We start from the raw sequence: 18,571 nt of genomic DNA, 5'->3' as shown, positions 1-18,571 counted from the left end.
AAGAAGACACGTTAAGACCAGTTCATATGTTCCTCTGATTTCTGTTGAGTACCTGCCTGCCATGTGCCAGGCATGGTTCCAGGGCCTGGAGCCTCAGGAATGTTGAGGAAGGCACAGGCCTGCACTCACGGAGGGAGGGAGACAGGTCATCGGTGCGACTGCCGTTCACATGTAAAATAAAGTGATGCCCTGGTTCCTTAGGTTTGATGGTGCTGGATGTTTTGTAAAGCAGTGTCACATGCACGATCTCATTAGATAAGCCGTTTTGTATTATTTTAAAATGAAGAGATTGAAGGGGGTCCCACAGCTGGAAAGAGGGACAAACCCATCGGACTCCGTGTCATTCTGGGCTTTCCTGGCAGAGATGAGGCTTTGTCCTGCCCTGTCACACCTGCTCTCCTGCCTGAGCTTCTGTGTCCAGTGGTCAGGCCAGGGTCAAAGTCAGGGCTTAGAAAATTAATCAATTATTAATTAATTACAATAACTTCAAGAAGGAGCAATGCTCCTGTGAACCTGAAGGGGGCGCTGTGCTGGATGGGACGGTGGTTGGAGCTGCTTTGGGTTGGTCATCAGGGAGGGCTCTCGGAGGTGGTAGTGTTTGTGCTGACACTGAACAGAAGGAACCACCCTCCCGTGCATACGAATACACACATACATGTGTGAGCCCCTGCTCCAACCACCTCAACAGCTGTGGGTGGGCTCAGCTTCCCGGGTGGCATCCAGGGGCAGGAAGCCGTCCCTATTGGCAGTGACCTGACCCAGTTCTCAGAGATGTTGCCTCTGGAGGACGAGCTTGGCCGTCTCTGGTCCTGAGCTTCCTCCCCACGCAGCACTGTGGGCACCAGGTAGAGCGGGTGAGACAGGGGCCCTTGCCCAGTTTAGACCATTTACACGGATGGCAGGCAGGCCCGGCAAGGGCTGTGCCCAAGGGCTTCTCCAGCTCAAGGCCTCCACGCCTCCCCTTTATTCCTCACACAAGCCACTCCTGGGTCACACCTTTGGTTTATTGTATAAACCCGTGGTCGGCAAACCACGGCTCGAGAGCCACATGCGGCTCTTTGGCCCCTTGAGTGTGGCTCTTCCATAAAATACCATGTGCGGGCGCGCACATACAGTGCGATTGAAACTTCGTGGCCCATGTGCAGAAGTCGGTATTTTGTGGAAGAGCCACATTCAAGGGGCCAAAGAGCCGCATGTGGCTCACGAGCCGCGGTTTGCCGAGCCGCAGTTTGCCGACCACTGGTATAAACCATCCCCCCTGCCTTCCTAAATAAGACATGGGCTCCTCCACCCAAGCTGTGGGTGGCTTCATTTGCATGGGAAAGAGACCCCATAAATGAGGCCACTGAGAGTGAGGCCTCCAGAAAGTCTCACTTGGACTTCCTACTCCCCTGGCTCAATCTCCATGTCTGTTTCCAGCTCACCTTTGAGGTTCTCCTAAGTGGAAACTGTTCTTATCTTGTGTCTTCTCCCTATTGAATTTACTGATTTTCTTGGTTCCATTTCTCTACATTAAATCCTACACCAGTGCTGCCCTATGAAATGATAATGCCAGCCATAAATGCAGATAACATAAGTAATTTAAAATTTTCTAATCGCTACATTTTTTAGAAACTAAAAAAGAAACTGGTGAAATTAATTTTAATGACATTTAATTTAACCCACTATACCTGGAGTATCATCTCAACGTGTAATCAATAGAAAAAATTATTAACGGGTATTTTACATGTTTCATATTGTTTCCAAAATCTGGCGTGTAATTTTACACTTAGAACATATCTCAATTAGGACTAGTCACCTTTCAGGTGCCCACTAGCCATTTGTGGCTGGTGGCTGCCGTTCAGGACAGCACACGAGCCTTTCCCATTTTCCTTCTCCTGTAAATTAGATTTCCCCTCTCATCATCAATACTACTGTGTATTGTAAATATCTGGTGGGGGCAGGGGGAACCTTCTAAGCAGAGGAAACAACATGTGCAAAGGCCCTGAGGCAGGGCCAAGGAGACAGATGTGGCTGGAGCCTGGGAAAGGGATGAAGGCAATGAGATTGGAGAGTGAGGATAGAGCCAGACCCCGGAGGCTCTCCGGGGTTGTGGTGAGGAGGGCCAGTAGTTGACCAGGTGAGGGTTTGGCCTTTAGCCTCTGCCCACTCTCAAAGGACAACCAAATATCACTGGTGGCAATCAAATTAAAGGGCTACTGGACAAGCCTGTGCAACCAAATGTAAGATTGTGATGGAGATCCAACTGCAAATCCACACCCTTTTTGGGTCCGTTATTAAAAACATGAATCAGTCTTTTAACTGCCAAGAGAGGGTGATTTATATAAATCCAAGTCACTCCTTGTAATGATTTGTATTAATGATCACAAGTATAGATTTTTCACAGGCAGCTTATCAGTGCAACAGGAATATGCAGCCAGGAAGTAATCGGAGCCCAGAGCTTTTATTGACAAGTTGACAGACATGATCCCTATCTCCCCGGCACCGTTTAGCATGAGTCATGGTTGATAACCACGGGGCATCTGCAGGCCTCAACCATAGGGAAGTGAGGGTTGTTTCCAGCAGAATTTTGCAGAGAGCACGTGCAGGTAGCACCTGGGCTTCAGAGCACCTTGGTCCTGCCTCATGGGCCCCCTCGAGTGACTTGGTCATAGTTATGTGTGGGAATTCAAGATACCCTGACGTTCTTTCATGCACTCAACAGATAGGTATTAAGCATCTGCTGTGCAGTGCACTGTCCTGGGAGCCTCAGGACTAGGGAAGGCTCATTCCAGGCAAAAATACGGAGTTAGAAATGAGCTGGGTGGGTAGGGACAGAAGGAATGTTGTGAGCGGTCATGGAGCTAGCTGGGGTATATATAAATGAAGAGACCTGAGTCCAGGAGCCGACGGGACCAGGTCGCAGGGCACCTCGTGGGCATGGTGAGATTTGGAGTTTTATTCTTAGTGAAACAGACATGGATTGGGGACCTTAAGCAGGGGAGGGCCGTGATCTACCTTAGGTTTCAATAGGATCCCTCTGACTTTATGTTGAAATTAGCCCGCAGAGAACAAGAGCAGAGACAGGGACACCCATTTGGAGGCCGGTGCAGTGACTGGGCAGGCGATGATGGACGCTGGGCCCGGAGCAGAGCGGTGGAAGGGGCGGGACTGTGATGGATGGGTTAGAGGTCGGGGGTTCAGGAAAAGAGGGCTTCGAGATGACTCCTAAACTTTTGGCCTGAACCAGGGTGAATGATTAATACCCATTTGTAGAAACAACACATTTTTGCTGCAGCAACGCCATCTAACTAAGCCTCGTGCCCAAATCTGAGTGTAAGTCTGCATCTGTGACTCTCAAAGCCAGTAGGCTGTGCAAATGTAGGAAAAGAGCGTGTGATGAGGACATGGGAGAGAGGAGAGCAAAGAAATCCATGGCTTAAATACACAGATTCATTCTGTTGTTTTACAGATAGAGAGACCGAGGCCCAGAGAAATGAAGTTTCCTGTCCAAGGTCACACAACTAGAACATGGTTAAACAGGATTTGAACCCGGCCCAGCTCTGCTTAACCAGTCTCCTGGGATGGCTATTATTTCTAGACTAAAGGCCCGATGCATGAAATTCCTGCAAGGGAATCGGCCCTCCCAGCCGCTGCGGCTTGCCTCAGCCCTCGCAGCCCCAGCTTTGTCTGGAAAGACGTCTGGTCTAATTAGCATATTACGCTTTTATTATTAAGTTAGTGTGTGTGTTTGTTAGTTTTCACCAGTACAAATACCGTTGCCAGAAGTGTCTTTATACACACAGTTTTGCACACCCAAAGATAAATTTCAGGAAGTGGATACATGGGTGGATGGTAGGTTTAGAGCCCTGGTTTTCCATGGCACCAGTCAGCTCCCACCTTGAAGCACTAACTTGCATAGATCGGTGCCTACTTGTCCTCCCTTCCACTAATGAGCCAGCCCTTCCAATGGCAGGACTGGCTTTTGAAGGAGGCTGCCTTCCCCCAGGAGGTGAGGGATGGGAAGGTGGCAGTGCGGGGGAAGGGGGCTTTTTATAAACCGCTAGACAGACCCAGATCAATAATGCATGTTCCCAAAAAGGCCAGCACATTATCTCACAGTCCGCGACAACTGGCACACAGAGGGCGGTCCTAAAAAATTTATCATCTGCTATTTTCTGTTCATCCGTGTGGCAGTTCTGATGGTTCTTGGGGCTGGAGACTTCGCGACTAAGATAATTTCCAGGCTTTCTTCCAGTCCCAGGGTGGAAAACAGCTGTCCATCCTAATTAGGGTCTGCTTCAGGGAATCGGTGCGGGACGCGGCACAGAAGAGGGACTGCTTGTCCTGTTTTCTAATTGCAGAGCCGCAAGGGGAGGGCTGCCTATGCATGTTTCCTTTCCCTACATGCCTCTGACACACCTCCTTGAGCTGTCACTCAGAAATGTCAAATGCCCAGGGGACCTGGTCCCAGGGCATATGAGTCAGACATGGCCTCAGTTCTCAATACTGTACATGTTCAAAGCCATTGGGAAAAGCCCTGGGTTTGGGTGGCCTTCGGAGCCCAGCAGGTCTCCGCTGGCCTTCGCCAGCAGATAGGAGGGCTCTGAGGAAGCACACGGAAGCCAAGTCTTGCTCACACGTGTCCTTTGGCCAGAGGGCCCATGGACCGGTGGACCCTGCCAGGGCTTACTGGTCTCATTCAGTCCCCACGATCCTTGGGTGAGCCTCGGGGGCTGGGCGGGCTCTGAGACTCAGGTCAGGTAGACACAGGCCCCACTGGAGCAGGGGAATACTTGCAGCATCCCAGGGCCGTCTGTTCTATTCTTTGAAATTTTCTTTAATGAGACTTACTTTTTTAGACTTAAATATTCTTTTGAAAGGAAGCTCTAAATTACTACTGTAAACGAAAGCCCAGTATCCATTGCCTTCGGGAAAAGGTCACTGCCAAACCCAGTACAACGGGAACAGCAGTGTTTTGACATTTCAGCAAGATGCTGCCTCCCACGGGGCTGGCATGAGGACAAGGAGCGGGGAGTCGGGGTGACTCTCTACAGCAAAAATTCAGGAGCTGGTACCCAAAGAAGGCGGAATGCCTGGTGTGCCACGGTCAAGTCCAGGAGATGCCCACAGCACCCTTACAGGCTCTCTCTGAGTTAGGTGCTGGGAGGTGGACCAGATTCATTCACTCACAGGAGGGCTTAGCAGGTATTTAGTGAGCACCTACAACCTGGCAGCAAACAAAACAGGCAAACATCTCTCTGTTACGGAGCTTACATTCTAGTGCAAAAGTTATTTAAAATGCGTGTAAAGTATATAGTGCATGAGGTAGTGGAAAGTGATGAGAAGAATGACGCAAGGAAGGGAAGCCAGCTAGGTAAGGGGTGGGGAAAGGGAGCGTGTGATTTGATGTAGGGTAGCCTCGCTGAGAAGGCAAGGGAAGGAAGGGAGCCAGTCGAGGGGTTTCCCCTCAACTGAGGGAACAGTGGGTGTGAAGGCCCTGAGGCGGAAGCAGGCTCACAGAGCAGCCAAGAGGCCTGATTGGCAGAGCAGTGGGAGCATGGGGACCAGGAGGCAGTGAGGTCTGAGCAGTAATGGGAGGGTGGGAGGGTGGGTCACGCAGGGCCTCTGAACCAGGGAGAGGACTTTGGCTTTCTGCTGAGTTGGGTACCAGTAGAGAACATTGAACAGAGGAAGAACATCATCAGACATATGTCTTCATACGACCCCTCTGGCTATTATGTGAAGAACAGACTAACGGGATGTCATAGAGCAGGGACTACAGTGAGGAGACGACAGCAATGGCCCAGGCAGGAGGTGATGGAGGCTCAGACCCGAGTGGGGAAGTGGGGTTAGATGCTGCACATGGAAGGTGGAGCTGATAAGTTGTGCTGATGAATCTGATATGGAGCGGGAGCGACGAGTCAATAATTCCAAGATGTTGGCCCAGACGTCTGCAAGGAGGGATTTTCTGTTTGCGGAGCTGGGGAAAGCTGTGGTGGGGACCTGGTCAGTTGCAGATGCCTGGGAACTGCCAAGAGGAGCCATCCAAGGAGCCACCTTCAGAGTCAGAGTTCAGGAGAGAGTCCCAGGCCTGGGTGGGCCTGGACCAGGGTAGCGTGGGGAATGCATGCCGATGGTTTGCCTGTTCGGGCTTTCCTGGGTCCAAGACCCTCACAAGGTTCTCAGAGGTCTGGGATCCTAAATATTGCAGGCCTCCAGCCTGAAGGGCTGCTTGTAGGAGAGGCTGGCCTTCGGGAGAAAGGCCTGAGAGGGTTTCTGGCCAGGCACTTGTTTTCCATTTCCATCTGTGAACACAAGGAAACCACACCCTGAGCTGCAGACTGATATCCCGGAGTCAGTTCGACATGGCAGGCTTGGGTGCTCTGCAGCGGCCATGCGGCTGGACGCCCAGGACAGGTGCCCAGATCCCGGACACCAGGTCTGGGGTCACTTCCGGCTCGGCCTCTGAGGTCCCAGCTCCTGACGTGCTGCTCGCTAGGGAGGGAAAAGCATGTCGAGGCAGGTGATCTCGGGAAGAAGAGGCTCATTTGGACCCACCCTGGTGTTCAACTTGCCAAGCTCATTCCTGCAAGACTTTTTTTTTTTCCCCTCTCAATTCGGCAACACTTGGGAAATCACTTAAATTCTGGAAGCTAAGTATATCGGGATTAAATTCGGCTGCATGTAAAAGAAAATATAAAATAGCAATGGCTTAAACAAGATAGGAGTTTGCGTCTCACTCACATAAAAATATCTGGAAGTTGGCAGTTCCGGGCTGGCACGGTGGCTTCAAGATTAGCTGGGACCCCAGCTCCTTCTCTGCCTTTCTGTTGCACCATGCGTATCGCCTGGCTTCTATTTTCAAGGCATCCTCGTGGTGCAGAATGGCTGCTTGAGCTCCATCCATCACAGCCATATTCCAGGCAGTAAGAAGAAAGATGCAGAAGAGCAAAAGGATGGACCTTCCAGTTGTGTCAGCTCCTTTGAAGGACCTCATCCTAGACATCACACACCACAGAGCTTATGAGCCCCGTCGTCTCAGCAAAAAAAAAAAAAAATGTGGGGCACACAAGACATTTGGTTTGTTCAAGTGGTAATGCAGCACCCAAGGTTAGTTATTAGCAATGGGGTCATCCCCACCCAAGATTAAGGGGATGAGAGGAGCAAATGGTTACTGGAAACTGGAGACACCAAGACCACCTACCAGGAGCTGTCACCCTCCGTCGACACCACAGGATCCATACCCCAACCTCAGTTCATCTTTCCCTGATCTACCAAGCCCCGCATTGGCCACACCCAGCCCAAAGCCAGAGAGTGAAGTCACCTGTGGGTACAGCTCCGGGTCAGCTCCCCGCTCCCCCCTCCCCCCAACTGGAGAGCTGGGCAGAGGGAGTCTCCGGAAGGCCAGTGAGGACCACTCCCACATGTGGCTACAAGAGAGGCTCGGAAGCTAGTTTCCTGGCTGAGTGCATCGAAGATTTAACCAGGACCTGTTGAGAAGAAAGGGAAACAGATTTTGGTGGGTTGCCCAGGGTCGTGGCCCAGCCGAGATCAAGAGCAAGGGTCCCAGGGAGGGACAGCACCTCTGGCAGGGGCGGTGTGGTCGTGGGATGGGTGCTGCGCGTGAGGAGAAGTCATTCGTGTGGAAACGGGGGTGGGGGAGCATCTCAGGCAGAAGGAAAAGTGCAGGAGGTGTGTGGCAGGAAGGACAGCCAGCGGGACCTGGGAGTGAGCAGGAGAATGCTGGGGGTGAGGGCAGAGGGGCGACAGGGGAGGTCAATAGAGAGTCACTGAAATGTTCTGAGCCGGCCACATGCATGACTCACGTTTTCAGCGGTCCATCTGGCCAAGGGGAGAAAGGGGGTGACCCAGGACAAGAGCAGAATCAGGGAGACCAGTTGTCCACGTGGGAGAGGATGGGGGCTCGCAGAGGGAGAGGGGTGGATGGAGCGTGTCCTGTTCTGAAGGTCTGGCAGCAGAACTTGTTGATGGATCGCAAGTGGGAGGGGGGTGAAGGAGAATCAAGGATGACTCCTAGGTTTTTGGCTGAGCTGTTGGGCAGATGGTGGTGCCATTTACAGAGATGGGAGACTGGGGGAGGAGGAACGGGTTTCCAAGCTTATGACTGACGTCAGCCTGCTGTGCCACCATCACCCACCAGGCCAGGGGCTAGGGGACCGGCTCTGTGCAGCCCGCCCTGAAGAACGGGCAAAGGGCAGAGCAGGCTGGAGATCCCTGCAGATGGGGGGGGGGGGGAGGGCGCGGGCGGCGTTGGAGGATTACAAGTGAACGGAACGTTTCTAGGTGGAGTTTCACAGAGAGGAAGGGACCAGTGATTGCCATTTATTACCAGGGTGGCCTGCCCTTTCCCAGGGTCCCCTGCCACCTCCTCTCCATGGAGAACGACCTGATCAGACTTTCCTCCCTGAACCTTCTGCAGCCAGAGCCAGCAGAAGGCAGAGGAGGAAAAATTAACTTCCTGATCTCTCTGACAGCCCAGTGTTCATTAATGAAATTCCAATACTGCCTCTTCGACATCTGCTTAATTCATTAGGAACCAATTTCGAGCCTTTGCTTTTCATAGCTAAAGACAGAAATTGCATTTGACTTCATTTTGTAATATCCAAGAACCAGGAATGGTTTCCCCTTGGCCACCATGTGGTGAGGAAATCTCGGGTTTTGAGAAGCAGGTCCCAGGAACCCAGTGTCGTTATTCTGAATTGTTGCCAACAGACAACAGTGAGCCCGTTCCAGCCCGGGAAACAATGGAATCCTCAGCTCCAGATGTGGACTCGGGTTGCTGCGGTTACTCTCCCAGCCGCCACCCCCACCCTCCGCCTTTCTCTCACCCTCCTGCTAGGGACAGAGCTGTTTGGTTGAGGTCTGATGGCTCCTAAAGAGGTATCCCTTGGGCAGGCAGCTCACAGTCTGATCCAGTGACATTGTGGGCATTCCAGGGGCACTGGACGACTGGATGAGGGCTGCCACCTGGGTTCCAACCCGACAGGTGCATAGTGGCTGGAGGATGGTGCAGGACAGAGTCTTTCTCACCTATGGCCTCAGCTCAGGGACCTGCACCCCCTGCCTGTGCAGGGCAAGGCTCTGTTCCAGCCTTTACCCAGACCCGCAGCCTCGTTCCTCCCTCTTCACGCTGTCCTTTGTGGGTCTCTGGGCCACAGTAAGTGTTACTTCGTTGGTTTACTTAGCTGGTCCCTTCAGCTGGAATAGAATCAGCCAAAGGTTGCAAACTAAACGCCCACAGGGCCAGGCAGGTATTGCAGATGAGGGAAGTGGGCATGGTGGGGACCGGGGAGAACCGGACCGGGCCCTTCTGCAGCCAGCTTTGCGTAAATGCACCTGTTGGCCCATCAAGGCCAGATCTTTGTATTTTTCAAGCAAAGCCTGAAAGCTGGATCGATGTGAAATCTCCCAATTAAAAATACAAGGTTAGCAATTAATTCAAACTTTTAAACACTTTCAAACAGACTGAAAAATCAAACACACGTGCAGACAAGGTTCTGTCCAGAGACCCTCCGTTCGGGAACTGGGTTACGCTGTAATTGGGAGCCACAATAATTAAAATTGTCCAAAGCTAACATGCATGAGGTGCTTCCTGTGTGCCAAGCATTGAACCACAGACCTTCCCTACTCTTTCTCAGCTAGGGTTCTGCAGCAGTCCCGGTGAGAGATGATGCTCTTCAGACACAGGCTTCATTTTCCTCAGGCCCCACCCTCACTGCTTTCCCAGGGAGGGCCTCACGTCCCAGGCTCTGACGACTTACATAGGATTTTAAGAAAACAAGCGTGGGAAGGTGTCATCTCCTTAGTTACCCATCAAAACCAGTGCCCCTGTGCCATCAGGATTGGGCTATAGGAGGTTGCCTGGGAGGGGTGCAGGGTGCATCTGCTCCCAGCTGACACACGCCTCTAGGGCAGAACATGGACATGAGCCCCCTAAGCCCCAGGAAGGGCCAACATCGGGTCATGTTTTGAATCTTGAAAGCCGCCCCCCTCCCCCCCCCCGGCACCTGCTAAGTCCCCATAGGTAGCCATTACTCTAACCCAGACCTTTAGAAAAGCAAATTAACTCAGTGGCTCCTAAAGTGCCCAGGGAACTCACAAGGTCATCTCAGGTGGCAGGTCAACAAATACTGATTTTACTGCTTAGGAGCTTATTTTGATAGACATCAAAAAATATGTCATTAGCACATCAAACCCAGAATTTCAAGTTACTTGGATTGAGAGTCAAGTTTATTTTTTTAAAGTCACTTTAAAGCAAAATATCAAATAAATAATAGCGCAGGCGGTGCTTGGAGAGAACCAAAGAAAAGCCATCACAATGTGGGTGGGCAAAGGGGTGTCATGGGAGAAAAGCCATGTTCCTGGCAGGCGAGTGGTTTGGGCAGCAAAATGTGAGTGCCATCTTCACGGTAGGGGTGGGGCTTCCCCGAGAGGTGTGAGGTGACTTCACCCCTGGCCAGCAAGGTAGGAAGGTTTGATCACGGAAAGAAACCGAGTCTGTTTTTGTCTGCGTGTCCCCAGGTTTATGTTGGACAAAGTAAGTTTTGGTTGGCTGGCTCGGCTTTGTTTAAAATATTGAAAACCGGCCTTTTTATTTCTGTGTGGCCCTGTCTTCCCACTTGTTCCCTCCCACCGGAGCCGTCCGTCCTCATTAGGGCTGTGCCGGGCTAGGAGATTCGGTCAGATGTTTTCGTGTTCCAGATGTGGCTTGACAGAGCCTCGTCGCTCTGGCAGTTGTAATAAAGCAGGTTACTGTCCCCAAGGGGAGGCTTAACGTGTAGCGCTGCTTATGCACAGATGCCACTGCCTTTCACAGCGTGGTTAAATTTTGCTGTACTGGCGGGCCGACACAGCTCTCCTTCAGCCTGCTTATCGGGGCAGGGGTGAGCGCACCGCACAGGCAGGCACAGGGAGCTACGGTCCAGAGCAGCCAATGGCTCACTTCTCTGAAATTAGTAGGATGGAGATATAAGCGCTTAGAGACCCTGGTTTTGAGCCCATTAAAAATAAGAAACGGTTCTGCAGGCTGTTTGCTTTTCGCCAGCGCAGCATTCGGGGCTGCTGACGGCAGGTGAATTATCCACCAGGTGACGGCCTCCCTGCTCCAGGAGAAGGGTCTGATGGGTCAGTGGGCGGCTTTGTCCTATCTGCCGCCTCTGGAGACCAAGAGAGGCTGGAAATTTCATTCCTAGCGGCTTCCCCCTTCATTGTTTGTGAAGAGCAGGCAAAGGGTTGATTCTGCCTGGACTGCCCTAGATTCATTTCTTCAAGAAATATTTATTGAGCACTTACTGTATGTATGCCAGGCACTGTTCTAGGCTGGGGCTGTGAGGCACAGTCAGTATTTGCAGCCCTCATAGCACTGGCATCTGGGGCTGTAGGGGGATGACAAGCGAGATAAGTATGTAAAAATGTAAAAAAGATAATGTGTCAGAGTTGAAAATGTGAAACAAGGAAGAGGATATGAAATATCCGGCAGCGATTAAAATTGTGGATGTGGGGGGCAGGGAAGGCCTCACTGGGAAGAGAACTTCTGAGTGGAGACCAGAAGGGGGTGAGGGCACAGGCCGTGGGGGGACCAGACAGGAGGAATAGCATGGCAGAGGCTCTGAAGTGGGTGTGAGCCTGGCTGCAGAATAGGCTGGGAGGGGGCTGGGGCTGGGGCAGGGGCTGGGGCCGGGGCCGGGGCCAGGGCCAGGTCCTGCAGGGCCTGTGGTGACCGTGGGGACTTTGTTCTGAGTAAGTGGGAGCTATGGAGGATGCTGAGGAGAGGGGCACTCTGACTGCTCCATAGGGAATAAACAGAGTCCGGTCAGGAAGCAGTTGACTTAATTCAGAGGAAAGAGGGTGAGCTGCATCCCAGAGAGGAGGCCACAGGGCTCTGCTGTGGACATGCTTTAAGAACAGCAGGCGTTGCTGATGGATTAGATGTGGGAATGGAAATACGGGGCCCTGGAGTAGCCAAGATGATTTCCCGAGTAACTGGAGGCAAAGGGTGGAGCTGCAGGAGGAGCCACGAGGGGACAGGTGACAGCAGGAGCTCAGCTTTGGGTGCGTGGCACCCAAGGTGTCTATTAGCACCTCTTCCAAGTGGCACCACTGGGTGGACAGTTCTGGGCTGCACCAAGCCAGTGCGTCCCGAGCACCGCCGGCCCCTGGCCTTCCACAGTTTCCACCATATCCCTGTGCCACCTGTACGCTTATTTACTTATCTTTAATTTTTTAAAAAAAAATAGAACAGGATCCCACTACCCTGAGTGAGAGAAGCTCGCATTCCTTGCCCCAAATGGAAGGAAAGTAGAACATGTGATCAAATATAAGCTAATTCTGCTGCCTTCCTGGGGCTCCAAGCAGGTGGCGGTTCCCTCCGTGTCAAAGTAGACGGTGTGCGGTGTTACGGAGACTCTCCTGGACTTTACCAGGAGTGAAAGGAGCCCCTCCCCGCACTGGCATCCCGGTGGTTGGTGCTGTGACCCTGTGCCACTCTCACTGCTGCTGTGCCAGCCAAGGTCACCTCTGGGATGGCTAGGGGACCGATATGCCTAGAGTCCAAGGAGTGTTCTGAGCCTTGCTCTAGCCAAGAGTTGATCAAGTACATGCGCACTTCCTTGTTCAGTGTCACCACCTCCCACGTGGCATGAACTGAATGTTTCCTAAAGTGACACCCAGCACCCATCTCTCCCATCAGACAAGCCTGGGTCTGAGTCCTCACATCCCACTTCCCCAGCTGGCTCTGCGGCCTCGACCAGTCATTTCACTCCCTGCACCCCGTTCCTTCTTCTGGTAAATGAGCTGTTGGGAGGATTAAGTTAAACGGTGTATGTCATGTGCCCAGCACAATGTACACAATCAACTTTCAGCCAATGACAGTCACCACGTTAATAATAAGGATGAATTCTCTTGACATAGAAACGGCCCTCTACCCCACAAACAGGTTGGAGCTGATCAACAGCTAAGTTACATTAGGAATTGCAAAACCAAGGCCTTCAGGGACCAGGCAGATAATGTGTGTGAGACTATAGGGAGTGCTGGGGAGTGCAGCCAACTAGAGAGCATATGATCTGTTTAGTACTATTGAAAGTTAAATTTTTAAATCCCCTGCACAACACCCACATACACAGTACATCCATGGACACAAAGTAACTTGGGCTCCTGAGTTATATGGAAACCCAAAGAGTAAGATGATTTTTTTGGTTATTTTAGCAGATATCTACTGAGAGCATCCATTATGTGCCAGGCACTGTTCTAGGCTTGGGAATATGACAGTGAACAAAGCAGGTCCTTTTTGTTTAGTTGTGTGTGTTTTTTCTAATTGATTTTAGAGAGAGAGAAAGGGAGAGGGAGAGGATGATTGTTGCGAGAAAGAAACATGGATCAGCTGGCTTCTGCATCCTCTACTGGGGATCAAGCCCACAACCCAGGCATGTGCCCTGAGTGGGAACTGAACCGGCTTGGGACTATGCTCAACCAGCTGAGCCACACCGTCCAGGACAGGCCTAAATCCCTGCCCCCATGGAGCTGTTCCCGTGGTAGCCACAGGCAGCGTGCAAACAAGTGAACTAGAAACGGCTTTCGGCCTGAGGGAAGTGAGGCAGGGAAGAGAGTGGGGAGGCCTGGAGGGGGAAGGGCGAGTTCAGTACTGGGTCAGGGAAGGTCTCTCTGGGATGTCTGATGTTTGGTCAATAACCTGAAGGAGGCCAGGAGGGAGCATCCCAGGGGGAGGACACTTCTCTGGCAAAAGCCATGAGGTGGGAAAGTGGCCGATATTCAAGCTTGGGCTTCTAGGGCGTGGCCTTGATATCTTAGTTGGTGGTAAAAATTCAAGGTGGAAGGAATGGATTGGCCAGCAGAAGGCGGCCTGGGGCTGGTGAGATCCCCCAGGCTCCATCAGGTTTCAGCAAGTTAGCACCAGCTGGTTGAGGGGGGCCTCAGCTCACCTCCTCCATCCCCTTCAAAGGAAAACATCACACCTGGTGGAAAGCCTATTATTGCCCACCAGTTACAGCTGCGACCCCTGGGGACTTCTCACAAGGGCATGTGACCTTGATACAGATGCTCACACAGTCCCAGGCTTGACAGTTCCTGTTCGAACACAAAGCAGGTCCTTTCCTCCACCCTCCGGGAGCAACCTTGGCCAAGAGGCTCAGGAAACACACCTGGCTCCGGGAGGGTGTCTCTTATAAAACCGCCTCTGCACTGGGCTTGAAAGGGCAGGCTTTGCTGTTTTCCTGTCATTCGGGGAGTTTTACAGAGCACCAATGATATATTCCTGCTCTGTAAGGAATGGGGGGGAGTGGGTAGACAGCACCTGGATCCCCTAGAACTCCCAGTCCAGGGGGAGAGGCAGATCATAACCAAGCAAACCAGGAAAACACCATTTCAGCAGGAGAGAAATGCTAAGAAGAAATGCACACTGGTGTGGCAGGAGGAAGTAAGCAGGGTGGGGCTCCTTCAGATGGGGAAGAGGTGACTTTGATGCAGGGGTGACCTCTAAGTTGAGATCTAAATAATGGGACAAACCAACCAAAGTGAAATCTCAGAAAATGTCTCAGGCAGAGCAATAGCAAGTGCAAAGGTCCTGGGGCAGGGATGAGCTTGGAGCATTTGAGAAACAGTGAGGAGGCCAGTGCAGCAAGCTGAGCAAGGAGAAGGGAGAAGATGAGGTCAGACAAGCACTGGAAGTGGGTTGACCGGAGAGGGGGGTGAGGAGGGGGGAGGGGGGACTCGGACTTAGAGAGGTCTCGAAGAGTCTTAGGCCACAGGAAGAAAATGGCTTTTTTTTGTGTGAGTGAGTGCAATGGGAAGCTATTGGATGGTTTTAAGCATGAAGACATATGATCTGTGTTTGCCTCAGGGAGGCTCTGGCTCTGTTTCTTTCTGTATTTGGCAGAAAGGTGGGTAAATCTCCTTTTCATTCATAGCCTTTAGGGACAGAGTGTGGAGGGGGTCTGACTGCTTGTTTTCAGGCCTCTAGGGGATTCTTGGTGCTTGGGACCAGCAGCTCCCCAGCAAGAACCGCAAATGTCCCGTAGATGCTACATTGCTTCCCTGCTGCTGTCCTAACAAATTTTCACAAACTGGGTGGCTTAAAACAACAAAAATGTACTCTCACAGTTCTGGAGACAGAAGTTAAAAACGAGGCTGCCCGCAGGGCTGTGTTCCTCCGAAGGCTCCGGGGAGAATCCTTTGCGGCTCTTTCGGCTTCTGGGGGCTCGAGACATCCGTGGCTTGAGCTGCGTCCCTCTGTTCTCTGCCTCCATCTTCATGCCACCGTTCGCCCTATGTCTGTGTCTTCCTGCTTCTGTCTCTTGTAAGGACACTTGCCATTGGATTGAGGGCCCACCCGGGTAGTCCAGGACGATTTCACCTCACGGTCCTAAGTGTATCTGCAAAGACCCTTTTTCCAAATTAGGTCCCATTCACAGATTCCGGGCTTAGGATGTGGATGCATCTTAGAGAGTGTGCCATCATTCAGTCCTATAGACCCTGCAGGCTGCAGGCAAACGGAAAAGAATGCGCTGGCCATAGAAGGAAGAGAAATTCCACTGTTTCCATTAAAGCTGCTAAGAGCTTGGGTCCCAGCCACAGTGTACGATTAGGCATCCACTCTTCACACATTTATTGAGCGCCTGCTGTGTTGTCACACCCTGTGGGGGCGTTGAGGATTGAGCACTGAGCAAGGGCGTAGCAGGGACTGTGAAAGCACCTGCCCCCAGTAAGGGGCCCACACGCGTTAGTTCCCTCTCTTCCTGCGTGCCGTAGTCTGCTGAACGCTTCATTGAGAAACAAGAATAGGCATGAATGGAACCACTGTACCTGGTGGTGTGTAATTAAGCCCTAATAACACATGCTGCTCGTGTAATAAGAGCTCAAGGGAATTAGGGACCAGGGTGACTCCAGAGGGCGCTGGGAGAGGCTCCGCTGATGGGCGAGGTCTGGGGGGAGGGGGCTGATGTCGAGCATTTCGGCTGAGACGTACTCAGAGGTGAGCCAGGGGGTTGGCGTGACCAGATTCCAATAAGAGCAAACAATTCTTGGGAAAGTTCCAAACAAAACAAAAGTGTAGTCTTCCCTCGGTTTACATAGCAGTTGCTTCCAAAGGAAAAAAAGAAAATCAGTGTATATTAATACCCTGCAAAGAAAATCTTCTGTTTCTGTGTAAAACAGAGTTCCATGCGAGGCTCAGGTAACTTATAAACAGGTTGTTACCTACACCCCATAAACGCCCGGGAGGACTGGGGACCAGGATGCCTTTTCTTGGTGAAGGTCGGTCCCGCAGTGCCTTGCTGGCCGCTGCCCACAAATGCCAGTCGTATCCATCGGCCCCGGGAGATTTCCAAAATGTGTTCCCCTCCCCGGGAATGGGGTGCCATCCGGCTGAGAGCCACTCAGCGCCGGTCCCCCATTGTTCCATGCCCCCCCCCCGGGGGCGTGAGTCAGAACCCGCCGGCGGCGGCATCTCACCTCCCGCTCTGTTGCAGGTTCCATGCAGGTGATGAACAAGACGCGTCGCATCATGGAGCAGGGCGGGGCGCACTTCGTCAACGCCTTCGTGACCACGCCCATGTGCTGCCCCTCGAGGTCCTCCATCCTCACCGGGAAGTACGTGCACAACCATAACACCTACACCAACAACGAGAACTGCTCCTCGCCCTCCTGGCAGGCGCAGCACGAGAGCCGCACCTTTGCCGTGTACCTCAACAGCACTGGCTACCGGACAGGTGAGGGGGGCCTGCGGGCGGGTGGGGCCTCGGGACGTGGCGCTGGGGGCCTGGCCTCGGAGTAGTGTCTTTCCCTGTGTTGCCCCTGTACCCAGGGGCCACCCTAGATGACTTTGGCTAATGCGTGGACAACTTTCTTTTAATTTAAAAGTTGTGCGTTTATGTCTATATGTATTAGATTGATCTGCCCATAGTAGTGATAGAAAGTGACCTTTTCAAAGGATTTTGAACTAAAAGAAAGCCGGGGGGGGGGGAATGGGGGGGAGGACTGCACTTAACATATGAAATACAGTACAGAGAGAAGCCAGAAGCACCTGTGCATGAGTTTGTGGTCTCCGTCTGTTAAGGATGTTGTTAAAGCCATCTGAGACTGATTTATTGACTTTAGACCCATGGTCGGCAAACTGCGGCTCGAGAGCCACATGTGGCTCTTTGGCCCCTTGAGTGTGGTTCTTCCACAAAATACCAAATGCGGGCGCACGAACAGTGCAGTTGAAACTTCGTGGCCCATGCACAGAAGTCGGTTTTCGGCCTGGGCAAGTCTATTTTGAAGAAGTACTGTTGATATTTGGCTCTGTTGACTAATGAGTTTGCTGACCACTGCTTTAGACCATTAGCATGGAAGAAGGTTCCAGAAGAACCTTGGGCTAGGGAATGGGGATAAAGCTGGTGTGCAGAATGGAGAGAAGTGTATGGTATGTGGGGATTGTGTGGCCGCTATAGAATGGCCCAGAAGTTGGCATGGCGATGGACCGTTGGTCCACATTTGACTGTCTGCCTCCCGGTGTTGCATCCCAGGTGAGACTGAGCAAGGCTTCCTGTTGACCTTGGCGGAGGTACTTTGGCGGGTTCTGAAGACTCACCTCCCCGGCCGGTTGCCTGAGGCAAAGACACAATTACAGTCCCTCACCTCCGACACCATTGCAGAATCCTCCACTCAATTAATTTGGTTTGCTTTAATTAATAATAAATACTTCCCCCCGGGCTCCTCAGCAGTTGTGAAATCAGATGTTGTGGCGTGCATGTTGCAACTTCAGGAAGTCCTGTTGCTGTGAGCAGGCGATTGTGGGGCGGGAGTGACAGGAGGGAAGACGATGCCTCCCTCAGCTCGGGTCAGGGTCACAGCTTCCGTTGGTTACAGGGCGTGGCTGCGAGGACCCGTTGGGCTGGGGAGCGACCTGGAGAGGTGTCTTCTTGCAGACTCATTCCACAGCAGGAATCCCCCAGAATGTGGGTCCTGCTGAGAGCACGAGGGAGGCCTCGATCCCGAACACATGGCCATGTTGGTCCTAGGTCTCTGCGGGAAGCCACGTGTGCTTACCAAGGCCCGCCACGCAGGTGTTGTGGGGACCTGGGTGTAGATGGAGGCAGCAGGACAGGGGGCACCAACTGAAAGGGGCACCTGCCCCTCAAGTCCAGAAACAGCGGGTCCTCGAATAGCATGGTCTCATTCTGTGTCGTTTCATTAAAACCTTGATGCGATACCACAGGAGCTTAACTCTTGTTTGTATCGATTAGCCTGTGGTAAAATTGGTTGCATTACACATCATTTCCCTTCAAGTTGCAGAACCTACCAGTGACGTTCGTTAAGTGAGAACTACTCTAATTATAGCCATTTGTGTTAAGGTAAGGATTGCCAACTTCAGATATGTCTACTCTGAATTTTTTGCTGAAATTTGCTGATTTAAAGAATGTTGGCAAAACTCCATGTGAACTGTGGGCCAAGCCAAACATGTCTGAGGACTGAGTGTGGCTCACAGACCCCTTTTTACAACCTCTGGCTAGAAGGCCTGTGTGGAAACCGTTAGCTCTGGATGCCGAAAGAACAGGAAGGCCCCTGAAAGCGT

General features: G+C 52.1%; 1 protein-coding gene across 4 annotated transcripts in view; it reads left to right on the top strand.

Moving 5' to 3' along the window:
* SULF2 (sulfatase 2) overlaps positions 1-18,571 on the top strand; it is a 96,934-nt gene that overhangs the window by 25,258 nt on the left and 53,105 nt on the right. For all 4 annotated transcript variants that reach the window (XM_036321487.1, XM_036321488.1, XM_036321485.1 and 1 more), the window contains one exon: positions 16,485-16,724. In XM_036321487.1, the coding sequence (XP_036177380.1) occupies positions 16,485-16,724 (240 nt within the window). The remainder of the gene's footprint in view (positions 1-16,484; positions 16,725-18,571) is intronic.

The sequence above is a fragment of the Myotis myotis genome, unplaced genomic scaffold (genome assembly GCF_014108235.1).
Source record: "Myotis myotis isolate mMyoMyo1 unplaced genomic scaffold, mMyoMyo1.p scaffold_m19_p_9, whole genome shotgun sequence".
NCBI classification, from domain to species: Eukaryota; Metazoa; Chordata; class Mammalia; order Chiroptera; family Vespertilionidae; genus Myotis; species Myotis myotis.
This window is presented reverse-complemented; position numbering and strand designations above follow the sequence as displayed.